Raw genomic sequence first — 14,688 nt, 5'->3', positions numbered from 1 at the left:
TTTTTGGGCTAAAAACGCCTTACTATACATGGTCATTTTGGTCCCTGGGACTCGCTGCCGGTAAACGGTAAAATTATCACTGCAGAGATTACCGCTTTTTCTGCACTCAGTGATTGACTTCTATGCAAAGTCATTTCTCAACTTGTCTTCCGTGCCATGTCATGCCTGTTGAGTGTTGATTTACTTCATATTAAGAAACTACTGCACTAAAACATTAATTCATAAATGTATATCATATGCTTTTTTGTTTTTCTCAGTATAAATAACACATACCCTGACTGTTCTACTCTTTGAATAAAAACACTTCATTCAAGCGTTAGGGAGTGCAAGGGATTATGATGGAGGGCTGTTGCAAATCATGACGACCTGCCAAGTGGTATGATAGCATTGTTTTATACATGTCCTCGGCTAGGCCTCAGCTTCAAAATCAGTCCTTGGTCCTTGGCCTTGCCTCAGAAAATTTTCCAAGTCGTTGGCCTTGGCCTCGGAGTCAAGTCCTTGGCCTTGGCCTCGGGTTGCCGGTCCTTGGACACAACACTGGTAGTTTTAAAGGCGGTTGTGACGTAGTATGTGGACTCATTGAATGCCAGCGGCGTTAGCCGTTAGCTTCCCGGGTGTACGACGCGTTTGTGTTCTTCTTACTTGCTGCACCTGGAAGCAGTCGCAGAGGAAACATTGGACGACGTGAAAGGTTTGGGACATGTCAAAAGTCAGACACTGAAAAAGAGCAACGACAACAACCCCAAACAATCGTTTCTTTTCCGTTCCAGTTTGTTGCGCCTTATTCGAAGAGGACGTCACACACCCGGGTATCGACGAGAGCGCGCCACCTGTCGGCGCGGAGGCTTTCCGTGCTCGGTCAAGGCTCCTCGCGCTTCATTTCATCTCCCATCATGGATCACATATTTATCGGTTTCCTAATTATCGCGAGGAATCATGGACACGATCAATGTCGTCACAGAAATGAATAGCATCGATTACTAATGAGATTTTTTAAAAAAAGGTGTTGAATACGGATTTATTGATTATTCATTAGACATCATGACAGGATGGATGAATAAAAAGTCAAAGGTTTACAAAAGAATAAAAGCTGGTGGTTCATCAATGTTCAGATGCATATTCACGTGCACAATACAGTGCTCCACATTTAGTTGTCAAATTTCAGTCGCTTCGTGATTAAAACATCAATTGAGGATTTCCATCCAACAGGAAACAAGATCGCATCTCTTTCGCATAAAAAAAGGACTTTCTTCTTTGCAAACCAAAATGCATTTTCAATATTTTACAAGTCTGTTCCTTTTCTCCAAAACACAAATTGTAAACAAGAAAAATCTTGATCATACAGTCGGGAGAAAACAAAAAACAGCCTGTTTTTTTCTTTTTACAAAAAAAACAAAGAAAACTACAGAACCATACTGCTGCCACACCAGAAAACAAAAGGTCAGTAAGAGGTGATACAGCTCACAAAAAAATATATATACTGTATATTTTGAAACAACAGGCCTTATTATTATAATACTGACTTTCGGCTTATATGCAGTAGCAAGTAACGTTGATTTTGAAGACACGAGAAGAACTTTGCTCCTGAGCAGAACCGAAATGGCTTTGTTTGGTTTTTCCCACTGCGGTAGTTAAACGTTGCAGATTAAAACACGACATTCACCAAATTAAAATGCGTTGTCGATCACATTCAAATTTGATTGTGTAAAAATGTGAAATTCAGCAAGCTATAATGTGATGCTGATGTGACATTTATCGCGGAAAGGGACACTGAACTCGGCACAAGAAAATGTGAAATGATTCGCGTTATGACGTGAGATTTATAATCACACTGCCAATTTTTCTCCCTCCTGTCTTGTATAGCAGCAGTATGCTTTCATCGTAAATATGTTTATTTATTTTTAGGATTAATGTTCAAAAGGCCTCAAAACGTACAGCCGCCACCCTCCCTCCCCGTTTTAGGATTTCCTTCTTGCGAAAGAGGAAACACGGTTATGGCCACGCAGCTGCCGGTGACGCGAAAGCTCGGGAACGTGTCAGGGGTCAAGGGTCACCTCGCTCGCGGTCCGAGGAGGCGGAGCTGCTCTGCCGCTCCACCGACGGTCGTGTCCGGTGCGCGGCCATCCGGGCCCGGATGTCCCTTTTCCTCTCAAAGTAGTCCACCAGCGCCGGCTCCGTCAACACGGACGCCAGGACCTGCTCAAAGGTGACGGACCAATCGGCGTCGGCGCAGCTGCCCGGCCGCCGCCTCGTCGGTCGCTCGTCGCCGTCGTCGCTCATCGCGGAGTACGACGACGCCGATGCGTCGTCCCCGGTCTCCTCCTCGGCGGCGGCCTCCTCCGGGCGGTCGTCGGGTGAAAGCTCCGCCGCGAGGGGTGAGGCGGCCCGCCGTCCGGCACCCGTCTTGTCGCCGTTGTTGAATTTCTTGCCGACTTCGCCGATGCGCAGCAGCAGACTGGCGACGGTGGCGATGGCGTGGTACAGCTGCTGCTCGTCGCGCTCCTCACTGAACATGTTGTATAGCGTCTTACACAGCTCGATGAACTGCTCCTACGTGCGCATCAAATACCAACGTCGAACGAGGGATTACGCGCCGTCGGCAAGTGTTTGATGATGTGATGGGGGAAAAAAAAAACCAAAGGGGATGGCCAGCGTCAATGCCGGCGTACCCCACGACGGCGACGTGCTGACCTGGTTCATCCGAGGAAGATCTTTGATGGATTCCTGCCTGGGCTCCTTCTCCTTGGCCCACATCCGCAGGTAGTACCTGTAGTCCTCTACCGGTCAAAGGTCCAAGGTCAGGGCCTCCGTGGCACACATTTGCTCAGTCAAACGGAGGCGGCGCAACCGTTACCTTTCTTCTCCTCGCCGCCGCTAACGTCGCCGGACTCCGTGTTGGCCTCTTCACCTGCACACCATCGTCATAGTCGTCATCATCGTCATCGTCAACCATGTCATCATCCAGTTGGTGACCGGTTCGGGGTGCGCCCGCACCTCCTGCCCTAAGTCAGCTAGCCGGGATAGGCCCCAGAGCGCCCATAACCCTCATGAGGATGAAAGCGCTCCGTTGTCCAAGTCAAATCTTGGACAACGGAGCGCAAGTCAAATCTTGCCCAGCCGCCACCCGCAGCAGCCTGCCCATTCCCCAGTTTGAAGATGTTTGTTTTCTTTCTCTTACCCTACTCGGGGGGGTTAAGGTCAGGGGATGTTGTTAATATTAGTTAACTAGGGGCTCTTTTGTGAGCGCCTGAAATAAATTGTAACTCATCGTCATCATTGTCCATTCATGGCGATTGTCGTCATCATCGTCATCATCCCAAGCAAACCTGCAGCCACTTGCTGCTGTGCCAACACGTCTCGAAGAGACAAGAAGGCAGCTTCTGGAGTAGGAAGAAGAAAGAGGAGAGGCGGCAGGAAGAAGATGGAAAGCAGAAGCCACTCGAACCTTTTGCCGTGTCTTCAGTGAAGAAGTTTGCGGCCTCCAGAGCGGACTCGGCCTCTTCGGGACACAGAGCTGACGCACAAACAAACGATGAAATCGATGCGGTTTTGCCCATTCAAGCGCAGGACAACACACGCACACTCAGTCAGTCACCCCCCATTCGGGACACCGCAACGCAGATACGCCTTACCGGGCGGCAGGTGGAGCTTGTAGAGCAGCTTGAGCTTGTCGGTCATGTCGCCGTGGTACATCCCACCTGCAAAGAAAGGCACAAAGAGCGAGGCGCTACGGCAGGCGGCCCGCGCGGCCCGGGTCCACTCACTGAGTGCCGTCACCAGCTCCTTGAAGTTGACCAGGCCGTCGCCGTCGCCGTCCAGGGTCCTGAAGAGTCGGGCGGCCAGGACGGGGGCGTGGCCGGCGCAGCGCCAGGCGGCCAGGGCGCAGAGAAGCTGCGAGAACTGAGCGGCGTCGATGCGGTACTGCTCCAGGTAGGGCAGGCTGGGGTCGTGGCGCGCCGCCGCCAAGCCGCCGGAGCCCCAGTAGCGGCTGCTCATGTGCTGGGCCTGAAAGGAGCGCGGGCCGCCTTCAAGGCCCGCCGCCGCGACGCCCAGCGGCCGACCTCGACGGCTCCCACCTTAAAGAGGCAGTAGAGCTCCTCCAGCTCCTCGATATCGAAGGCCGACTCGGTCATCATGGCTCGCACCTGCACGCGTAACACTTTAGCCCGCTAGCCCGTTAGCCCCATAGCCCCTTAGCCGGAGACCCGGCTCACCACGCTCCGTTTGGTCGTGTCCTCCAGCGACTGGATGACCTTTAACCTCTGCTTGAACCTCATCTGCTCGATGACGTCGGAGCGAAGGCCGCCGAACTTCTGCTCGCACAAGTCAGCCAAACGGCGGCGGGTTAGCCGCAGCTCCGCGGAGCCTGGCCGTCTTTCTTTGTGCCGTTAGCGGCGCGCCATGGCCATCTGAAATTCATCTGACCCAACCGTTGGCGCATCCTCGACGGTCGGTTCATTAAAGCCCAAAGGGGGAATGTACGCTCAGAAGCCATTTGCATTTTGACCTCCCTTTTACCCTGTGAGCTTCCTGTCAACTTCAGCCGAATCTCTCCCCCCCCCCCCCCCCAATGTCTGCTCCGCCAACATCGACGACGCCAAGACCATTAACGTCTCTGCCTGGGAGACAAGACTCCTCCCCCCGCCGCCCCCGAGCCTTTTACTTTAGGCTTGACCTTGCGGGTGTGACGCAGCCTAAAACGTGTTTCCAGACTTTTGCCATGTTGGACTGCGAAGTCGGGGCTGCTTATATCGAGTTTGGACAAGCTTAGGGAAAGTCCCGGCAGTGAAACAACTAAGATTGGGACTGTCCAAAAGTCATGCCTTAAGGAGGCCTATTCTTACATCGCCATCATCATCATCATCGTTACGATCTGACCTCGTAGGAGGACCTGATGAGGTCGAAGACGTCGATCTCGGGCGGCGGCTCGTCTCCGGCGGTGAGGAGGGCGTGCAAGTGGGGCACGGGCGGCGTGGCGATCTGCTTGTTCACCACGTGGTCCAGGTACCTAAACGGGCGGCCGCGTATCACAAGCGGCACACAAAGCGCTCAACGGCGACGGCTACCTTCCCAGGACCGTCATGGCTTCGCCCTCGTCGCCGCAGGCCAACAAGGCGTCCATGTTATCGTGGAGCACCGCCAGCGCCACCTGCGGGCGGCACGGGGAGCGTGAGCCCCGAAGGCGGGGCGGCCCGGGGCGGCGGCGGCGGCGGGCCGACCTGGAAGATGACTTTGATGCCCTCGTAGAAGAAGCAGTCGACCAGGAGCACGGCGCTGTCGAAGGGCATGACGGACAGGAAGAGGGTGAGGAACCACGACAGGCTGATGGTGGAGATGACGCCCAGGTCCTGCATGTGCTCGTACAAGAGGGGCAGGAAGGCCTGGGTCAGGTCTTCGAACACCCCCTGGTCCACCAGAGCGCCTGCAAACACACGCGGGTCAGCCGCCAGGGCGACTCAAGTGTTTGGAGAAGAAGGGGACGGGGATGGGCGAGTCGAGGCGTTTGCAGAATGAAAGGACCCGGATGAGGGAGAACGTGGGCGCGCTCGCTCCGAGAATCCTTTTTTAGTTTTATTTTTTTCCAATTGGGTTCCATCAAACCGCCACGGGGATTCTCAAGTGTTCGTATCGGCCAAGGCGGGGATCTCGGGTCGTGGAAACGCCGCTTGATGGGCGCACGGGTACGAGCGGCGGGTTTTCCGGCGTACCTACCCACGACCCTGGTGTTGTAGTAGTCCGGCAGCATGCGTTCGCAAAGTGCCACCAGCAGCCAGAAGGCCTCCTCCTCGGTGCAGTAGAGCAGCAGCACCGACGTCACGATGTTCATGGCCTGCGGGAGCGCAGGCGTCAGTCGCGCAGGCGTCAGTCGCGCAGGCGTCAGTCGCGCAGGCGTCAGTCCGCTGCACGGAGGCTCCGCCCACCTGGCAGTAGCCGATGCCCGGGTTCCTGTGGGCGTAGGCGGTGAGGACGCGGCGCAGGGCGGCGATGCCCGTCTCATTCTGGAAGGCTCGGTGCTCGGGCATGGAGCGGTGGAGGTCCCGCTCGATCTCCTCCGCGGCCAAAGAGCTCAGGCCCGCCGCCCGCTCCGCCAGCTCGCCGTAGTAGCCGGCGTGCGTCGACATCTGGTTCTGCGCTCCTGGGCGCGCGGGGGCGTGATGTGACGGAAGGAAAAGGGAGCAAAAGCGGAGGAGAGCGAGGCGGCGAAGGAGGAGGAACGAGGAGGAAAAGTCGTCCGGGAGATAAAAAAGGAGGACCTGGCTAAGGGCCTACCTGAGAAGAGCAACCAGAGTTCTCCTCGAAGCTTCTCGGGAATGCCGCCGAGCACCAGTTCTCGGCTTCTGGACGTCCTGTACATGCAGACTCCGCGGCCAAACTCCGAGAAGTGGATGTTCCACGCTTCCTCCTTCATCTTCTCCTTCATCTGATGTGCGGACGGCCGCGGGGACACATGACGTGACGTGAGCGCGAGCAAATGGCGCGAGTTCAGTTTGACGGGCCCGAATGTGGCCCTCAAGCACTACGCATCCAAAGTCGGCCATTTATTTCTGCCGTCCCAGACGGGAAAGGGTCAAACGAATCCACTTGGATCAAATGGAAACCCGCGCGGGTTGTTGGACTCACAGCTTTGGGTCCCAGGTCCTCGGGGGCATCTTGACGGTAAAGCTGCAGAAGACCCCGCGTGGCCGTGGGCACGTCAGAGTGGTAATGGCGCTCCCCGGGGACGCCGGGCGCGGCCTGCTGGCGGGACGAAAGGACAGTGTGAGCGAAGACCTTCATCATGCAATTGGTGCCAAACCCCCCCCCCCCCCCTCATATCAATCAATTGAATCAGATCCATTTTCCTTTTCACAAGCCGATATTCATTCATCAAAGCAAAAATCTAGTCTTTTCATAAATTCACGCGGATCAAACGGACACGGCAACACGCTGGACGGCAGATGTCTTTTGGGCTTGCCAAAAACATCCGGACGGCAACCCATTGACACTCGGCGAGACGCTCACGGCAATTTGAGAAAGCCGCGGTGCGGCGTGCTTGCGTGGGCCGCTTCCCGTCCAATTTGGTTGCAAGCTCAACTATTTCATTCCGTGACAAGCTCAAGCGCAAATCTGAAACGCGGCCGCCGCCGACAGCCCCCGCAAGAAACGGAGCGTCGGCGGCAGATGCCAGCAAAGCAGCACCTGGCGCTCCTGCGCTCATTTCGACGCGCTCGGTTGGCGGCGGGATGGCCGGAAAGCCTTCCGCACTTGTCCCGGTCACGTCCTGAGTGGTTAGCACCGTCCAAGTGGGGCTCCAAGTACGGGAGACAAATTCCTCGCGGGCTTTCGCACCGTCGGCCCAAAAACGGGATCGCGGCGGGCCAAGAGCAACCAACGGCGCCGGATCCTTCCTTGCCGCGAGACGACGCGCTCGGCTCCGAGCCGGACTCCCGGAAAGGACGGACGGAGGTCTTACCGTGACCGCCGGAGGAGCGACGTCCCCCCGCGGGCCGTCCGGCGTCCTCTGCAGGAAGTCGGAGATGCGCTGGACCAGGAAGTCTCGATCTTTCAGGTTGGCGAACAGGAAGTTCATTTTGTTTTTGGTGCTGATGGACACGGGACACGGAAGGACGCCGCTGCTGTCCGCCTTCTCCACAACGGACACCTGGCGGGCCGAGCCACACGGCGGTCAAGCGCATTGGCCTCCTCGCGGGTTTTTCGGTAGAACCTCGAAAGGATTCCCCGAGAATCTCGCATACAAATTCCCGTTCGACAGGCCGCTCGCGAGGACGGACAGCTAACGGCTAGCATCGGCGGCTCGGGGGGGGCAGAGCGGCCGATCCGGTGAGCCGAGGGCCGGCGGTCCACATCGTGGCTCTGAGCCTTCGCTCGGGGAAAGGAGGCCAAACGTATCCGACGGGACCGCCGTGCCGGCCTTTTCCATTCCTCGCCGAAGGGTCGCCGCCGGAGCGGCTTTCCCGTGACGCTCTCCATCCTCCCGGGGAACCTTCGGCGGAATTGAAGACGGCAAAACGCACACGCAACGGTCCCACCGGACACGTCGGCCATTGTTCGGGAGAAACGTCTGTAAGCACGTGTGGACAGGTCCTTTTGGCTGATTCTGTAGAATGCGACAAGACAATATTTTTGTGGGCCTGTCAAACGGCTGCAAGGGGGGTCACGTTGACAACCTCCATGTGGTGAGCCCTGGTAATCTACAAATCTGTAGAGCGAATGTCAACAATCAGAGACAGCAACCCCCTCCGGGGTGGTAAAAGGATAAACCCTCGGCCCCGGAGAGCTGTGAGAAGAACCGGCCCAGAGCACATGCCCCTATCAGGGCATGCAAATCCATCTGTTGCATGGGCCGGAGTGACAATAATGCAGCTAAATGTGGAAGGCCTTACTAAAGCAAAATGTGCAATAATAGAACACCTTATGGAAAAGCACAATGCAACAGCAAGCCTCCTGCAAGAAACCCACTCACTGGATCAATCCAAACTCAAGATCTCTGGTTACAACCTGGCTGCTTGCACCAACAGCAGCATACATGGAATAGCCACTTTAGTGAAGAACTCTGCCACCTGGAACCCGATCAACTCATCACAAAGTGACGGTGAAGTGGAATGGACGGCAACGGAAATTGAAGGCACCACCGTAGTCAATGTGTATAAACCACCAAGCACAAAACTGCAAGGCAATTCCATCCCTGCCTTTGCCTCTCCTTGCATATATAGCGGAGATTTCAATTCCCATAGCACCACATGGGGCTACCAAACCACAAATCCAGATGGTGAAACACTTGAAAGCTGGGCCTCGGCTGCTGGCTTGCAACTGCTCTACGATCCAAAACAACCGGACAGCTTCCACTCCAGAAGATGGAACACAACAACTAACCCGGACTTGGCTTTTGCCAACATTAATGGACCCATTCCAGAGCGGTTGATCCTCAGTCCGTTTCCTAAGTCACAGCATAGACCATCACTCATACTCCCGGCTAATCCAATCAGGCCAACACCAAGCAAAGCTGTGAAGAGATGGAACTTTCGAAAAGCCAACTGGCCTAAATTCAGGCGCTTAGCTGATAACAATATCTGTCACCTACCAGCCCCAACATCAGCAGACCTGAATACGTCTTATATGTCGTTCTGTAAAGCCCTATACAAAGCCGCAAAAAGAACAATCCCACGCGGTTACCGTCAACAATTCATACCAACATGGGACGAGGAGTGTGACAGCCACTACAAAGACTTCCTGTCTGCCGCAACCAGTGAAGAAGCAACCAAGACTTCCACCGACCTAGTGCAATGCCTCGACGCGAACCGTAAGAAACGTTGGGAAGACACGGTCCAAAGCATAGACTTCACTCACTCCAGCAGACTAGCTTGGAAGACCTTCAATCGCCTCACAGGACGCAGCTCTCAACCCAAGCGCTGCCCTGTCACTGCCAACTCGATTGCACATCAGCTATGAGCTAATGGAAAGTATAAAGAGGCTGACAAAGTCCATGACCTCCGAGTGAAACAAGAATGCACCAGATTATGGAATGCTCCAAGCGTTGATGGCTTCCTCTCAGCTCCCTTTTCCACCAAAGAGCTAACCTCTGTCATCAAACAGATCAAGACTGGCAAAGCTCAGGGCCCTGATAATATTCCATCTGAGTTCTTGAAATACTGTGGCCCAAAATGCATGAACTGGCTACGCAAATACCTCTCAGCCTGTATGAAGCACCAGTCTATACCGAAGATCTGGCGGAAAGCTACTGTGGTTTCCCTGCTCAAAACACATAAACCTCCCGATGACCCAAGGAGCTACCGCCCTATCTCACTGCTATGTGTTCCGTATAAGATCTTGGAACGACTTCTCCTGACCAGACTTGACTCAGTGGTTGACCCCCAGCTGCCTAAAGAACACGCTGGCTTCCGACATGGACACTCTACCACCCAGCAAATACTCAAGCTGACCAGTACTATTGAAGATAGCTTCGAGAAGGGAAACAAGGCTGGAGTTATCTTGGTTGACCCAACTGCGGCATAAGACACTGTATGGCATCAAGGCCTGATACTGAAGCTTCTCCAGATGATTCCGGACAAGCAAATGGTTCGCTTCCTGAGCAATATTCTGGCAAACCGAAGCTTTGTGCTCAAGACCAGCGACGGACAACGCAGCCGACCCCGCCGCTTGAGAAATGGAGTACCACGGGGATCATGCCTCTCGCCTATGCTCTTTAACATCTCTATCAGCGATATGCCCAAAACCAAGTCTCATCAATATGGATATGCTGACGATCTTGCACTATGCTACTCCCACAAAAGCTGGCGCATGGTGGAAGAATCACTAACTGCTGATATGGCATTAATAGCGGAATACCTGAGAACGTGGAGACTTAAATTGAGCTTGGCAAAGACTACCACCACACCTTTCCACCTAAACAACATGGAATCCATGCGCCAACTCACTGTCTACCTGCATGGGACTCCACATCCACATAACCCATCCCCCACGTACCTAGGATTGAAGCTCGACCGACAGCTCACATATAAACAGCACATAGATGCTCTTCGTGCCAAAGTAACAGCTCGAAACAATCTGCTGAGACGCCTAGCTGGCTCATCCTGGGGTGCAAGCACTCACACACTCCGTACAAGTGCTCTTGCGCTTACTTACAGCACAGCTGAATACGCAACACCAGTGTGGTGCCGAAGTACCCATTCAAAGAAGATTGATGTTGCCCTCAACGACACCATGTGGATAATCACCGGATGTCTGCGTCCCACCCCCACGGAGTTCCTACCAGTATTGGCAGGCATTGCCCCGGCCAGCTTACGTAGAGAAAAAGCTACCCACTGCCTTGCTCAACATGATGTGCTGGACAAAAACCATGCCCTAAACCAGTTGATCGTCGAGGTACAACCTGGAAAGCGCCAAAGGCTAAAATCTCGCCACCCTTTTCCTCATCATGCTGCAGAACTTCATGATTCCAACTTTAACATCCTGGAAGCGTGGAGAAGTAGTTGGGATAATACTGCAAGACCCAACCAGTTCATGGTCCAACCCAACACCGAACCCCCACCTGGCTCAACGCTACCCCGGAAAGCCTGGGTACGACTCAACCGCCTAAGAACTGGGGTAGGCCGTTTCAACGACAACATGTTCCGATGGGGTCTCGTCGAATCACCATTCTGCGACTGTGGACCAGAACTCCAAACTGCAGAACATCTCCTCTACTACTGTCCCATTCATCGACCACCAGATGGCAACTTGAACCTCACAGCACCTAATGAATCTACTGTCCAATGGCTGCAACGTCTGGACATTTAACACCGCAAAGCTGCCCTCATACGCGAGAAGAAGAACGGCTGCAAACATTGAGTTTTCAGTTGCCCCTCCCGCCCGTTTCGCTTGAGCCAACCTCACCCCTAACTCCCATTTTGGCTTGCAAGACAAAACAAAAAGGACCGAGCAACAGCGGATAACTCCTTAAAGAAAAAAAAAAAGATGCGTCGGAGCACTCATAAGTCAAGGCCTTTCAAAAACGTCATGACTAGGCTCGCGAGGAAGGGGGTGTGTCATTCCAGTGTTTGGTGTCGGTTTGGACTCGAGCGTGAGTCAGACCTCTCTGAGCGGGATGATGAGCTGGCACAGGTCTTCTTGTCGGCTGGCGAAGCAGACGTAGTTGTTGGAGATGAAAAGCTGGCCCGCCACGTGCATCTTGGCAAAGGGCGTCCACAGCGTGCAGTCCGTGTGGCCGTCCAGGCGCTCGTCCGGCGTCAGGCGGAAGGTACTCCGGTAACGCTCGTTCTTGGCCCGGGCGTCCAGATCCCTGTCGACCAAACACCGCGGGCTGAGCGGGCCGCCCCGCCCCGCCGGACGGGGACCGACATTTCGGCGTACTGGCAAAAGACGGACGGCGGCGATCGCCGTGACTGGCCGTCGACTGGCCGCACCTCTTGAGGACGGAGACGTTCTTGAGGGCCTTGCGGGGTTTGGGCAGCGAGCGGTCGGCGGCGAAGGCCTCATTGTCCAGCAGCTGCCGCATGGCCAGGTTGGCCAGCTGCTCCATCAGCTTGAAGGTGTCGCTGATGTCGAGGAACATGGAGAAGAAGTGCTCCCCCGCGCGAGTGCTGACGCGGACGCTCTCCGGGAACAGCAGGCTGGTGTTCCTCTCCAGCCGGGTCACCTCCGTCCACTGGACCACCACCGTCACTGCGAGACATCCCCGCAAAGCCCGCTCTTTGTACCGAGCCGAGAGCCTCGCCGCGCCGGCCGACCGAGCGCTTCGTGGCCGCCGACGGCATATCGTCAACGCGTGAAACCCTCGGTGCCGGCGGAATATCGGCACCGACGACTTCTTGGCACTACCGGAAGAGCTTCTCGGTGCGGACTGCAAAAGCTCCTGGAGCAACAGAAGAACGGCACGGATCCGTGCCGCGTTTCTTCCCGCCCTTGGTATTTCTTCATCATTGTCTTTCCGCCTATTTCCGTATTGAATGACATTTTTATTTCTTACTGCCGTTTCCTCGTTCGTCAGTCGGGGCGCTACGATCGGCTTCGTTCCATCATACTTGACTCGGTAGACGTCGGCTTTCCCCAAGATTTTTTTGCTCGTAAATATTGAACACGGCCCGACTTGTTTTTGCCTCCCTTATCGGGACAAATTCAACCCGGAGACTTTTTCGAAGACGCAAGAAAAAATGGGAGCAAAACAGCCCCTCTGACTCGCTGCGTGTTTCCATGGCATCCGAGTTCGGAACCAGCTCACGCCAGCGTCGGAAGCGGTTCCTCGTTGAAAAGGTCACAGAATAAGGCGCGAGTTCCATCACGAGATGGGAAGACGACGCTTGCTAGCCAAATCACAGTCGGGAGCGAGACGCGGGGCGGGAGCGGCATGGCAAGCTCCCGCCGTCTCCTACCTTCCTTGCCCAGCAGGAAGGAGTAGAAGCACAGGTGGTTGACGGACAGGTAGAGCCACCCCTGCCGCGGCACGCGACCTTTCCAGTAGCTGCACGAGTAATAGTTGACCAGCTTCTCCTCTTCGGGCATCCCGAACAGCTTGCGCATCTTCAGCTGGGCTTCCTGGAACTTGCCGCAATCCTCCTCCTGCCCGTCGCCCGGCGTCGCCCGCTTCTCCTCGGCGATCAGACCCTACGATTTGAGCGGCCCCCGCTCGCAGTCACTACACGTCAGAGAAAGAGCGGCCCGGCGGCGACGTACAGAAATCTTGCCCCTGACGAAGGTCGTGACATCAGAGTCGTTGTCGAAGGCGGCGACGGTCTGCAGCAGGTTGGCCTCCAGCCAATCCCAGTGCTCCGTGATCTCCTTGCGTGAGGAACCTACGAGACGAGGACCCGGGTCAAACGCCGGCCAGGGGCCGGCGGGCGGCCGTGGGACTCACCGCAGGCCACGTTCCAGAAGATCTGCGAGTCGGCCGTCTGGAGGAGGATCCTGTAGGGGGCCACCCTGGCGCTGGAGTCCAGAACCACGTCCAGAGTCCCCACCAGCAGACCTGCACGCAACAACCGCCTCGTCGTCACACGGCAGTGCATACTTTTCTTCCTCTTTGTACCAACTTCAGGTCTCTTGTTATAAGGCGCCGGGCCATTGGTACCAGCAGAAGAGCCTATTCCTAAACTGGTGTCCAAACATGCTTTTTGGGGTCAACTTCGTGTCCATCGGCAGACGAGCGCGCACCCGCCCCCGACGTGGCTGCCGACGTCACGACGTCCATTCTAAATGCTATGTTCGTTTATTCCGTTCAACGCGCGCTCAGCACGCAATTGTAATACAAACAGTCGCGGCGGCGTTCCTTCCCCTTGATCACACTTGAACAAAAGCGGACATGACTCGCTTGACTTTGCTAAGAAAAAAGCATCGAGAAGACGAAGAAGAAAAGGAACAGAAAACAAAATAGGAGAAGGCGAAGAAGAAAAGGAAAAGGAGTGAGACTGTCATGGTCATGAGGAGGAGGACGGACCGGAGAGCCCCCCTCCGCGGCCGTGTCCCCGCCGCCGCTGAAGGATGAAGAACGGGTTGGCTCGCTCGGAAACCCAGAGCGGGCCGGCCAGCAGAACTTCTTCCGGGTGGATCCACATGCTCTTCCGCGGCGGTTCGCTTCGTTCGTCTCTCAAGTTGCGCTCGTCGGTAAGAGCGGAGGGCCGCGGACGCCGACGCCGTTGTTTTGCTTGTGTTTCCCCCGCGGTCTGCTGACTGCACATCACTTCCGGGTTGACGCGTCGACACGCTCCCGGCGTCCTACGTCACCGACGGTTAACCCGTTCACTGCCACCACCCAAAGTGAAACGCCCAGTTGTCGCGGAGCCCGTCAAAAACCCTTAATGTGCGTGTATTTGTTTTTGGGGTTTTTTTTTAACATGGCTTAACGTTCGAGAACTGTGACTAAACTAAAAACAACACCACTGTTGAGGGCAGCCGCTTCTCATCACCACTGAACAGGAAGAAGAAAAAATATATATTTCGCGCCGAGTACAGACCGGATATGACGTAGTGTCTTAGGTTGCCAGATCCGTTCCAAAAAAAGAACACATCACATAATTACAGAAATGAGGATACAAGATATCGTTTCTTAACCACCTACGCTCTCTGAAAATATCAAGGCAATCGCCACAGTGTTTTGGACCTGATGGGCATGAAGCTTTCGGACGTTCACTATCGGGAAATAACTTAACGACGACAGCTCGTCACCAACAATCA

General features: G+C 55.0%; 1 protein-coding gene across 3 annotated transcripts; it reads right to left on the bottom strand.

Moving 5' to 3' along the window:
• Nucleotides 1–1,004: 1,004 nt before the first annotated feature.
• Nucleotides 1,005–14,216, bottom strand: tbc1d9b (TBC1 domain family member 9b). Of its 3 annotated transcripts, XM_086105574.1 has the most exons (22): nucleotides 13,952–14,216; nucleotides 13,373–13,483; nucleotides 13,192–13,310; nucleotides 12,891–13,122; nucleotides 11,925–12,183; nucleotides 11,593–11,800; nucleotides 7,454–7,642; nucleotides 6,622–6,738; nucleotides 6,271–6,421; nucleotides 5,922–6,136; nucleotides 5,713–5,830; nucleotides 5,220–5,422; nucleotides 5,067–5,149; nucleotides 4,879–5,008; nucleotides 4,215–4,313; nucleotides 4,077–4,145; nucleotides 3,765–4,005; nucleotides 3,633–3,698; nucleotides 3,446–3,514; nucleotides 2,855–2,908; nucleotides 2,692–2,777; nucleotides 1,005–2,550 (listed from the first exon to the last, which is right to left on the bottom strand). In XM_086105574.1, exons 1-22 carry the CDS (start codon nucleotides 14,190–14,192, stop codon nucleotides 2,044–2,046), a joined length of 3,567 nt encoding a protein of 1,188 aa, XP_085961700.1. In that variant the 5' UTR covers nucleotides 14,193–14,216; the 3' UTR covers nucleotides 1,005–2,043. The 3 variants fall into 3 exon arrangements, with proteins under 3 accessions (XP_085961700.1, XP_085961698.1, XP_085961699.1); XM_086105572.1 differs by having other exon boundaries at nucleotides 3,633–4,005; XM_086105573.1 differs by having other exon boundaries at nucleotides 3,633–4,005; nucleotides 6,622–6,735.
• Nucleotides 14,217–14,688: the final 472 nt, after the last annotated feature.

Source organism: Hippocampus guttulatus, chromosome 2, assembly GCF_054856545.1.
Source record: "Hippocampus guttulatus isolate MCC_2025c chromosome 2, RoL_Hgut_1.0, whole genome shotgun sequence".
NCBI classification, from domain to species: domain Eukaryota; kingdom Metazoa; phylum Chordata; class Actinopteri; order Syngnathiformes; family Syngnathidae; genus Hippocampus; species Hippocampus guttulatus.
The sequence above is the reverse complement of the archived record's forward strand: the minus strand, read 5'-3'. Positions and strand labels throughout refer to the sequence as shown.

What these genes read in the sequence shown, in the direction of transcription:
- tbc1d9b (XM_086105572.1), bottom strand. Translation starts at nt 14,192, where the DNA reads ATGTGCAGTCAGCAGACCGCGGGGGAAACACAAGCAAAACAACGGCGT. An exon ending in AGGACCTGGGACCCAAAGCT is followed by an intron (nt 6,422 to 6,621) that starts GTGAGTCCAACA and finishes TCCGCACATCAG; the next exon opens with ATGAAGGAGAAGATGAAGGA. An exon ending in CGGGCATCGGCTACTGCCAG is followed by an intron (nt 5,831 to 5,921) that starts GTGGGCGGAGCC and finishes GCGCTCCCGCAG; the next exon opens with GCCATGAACATCGTGACGTC.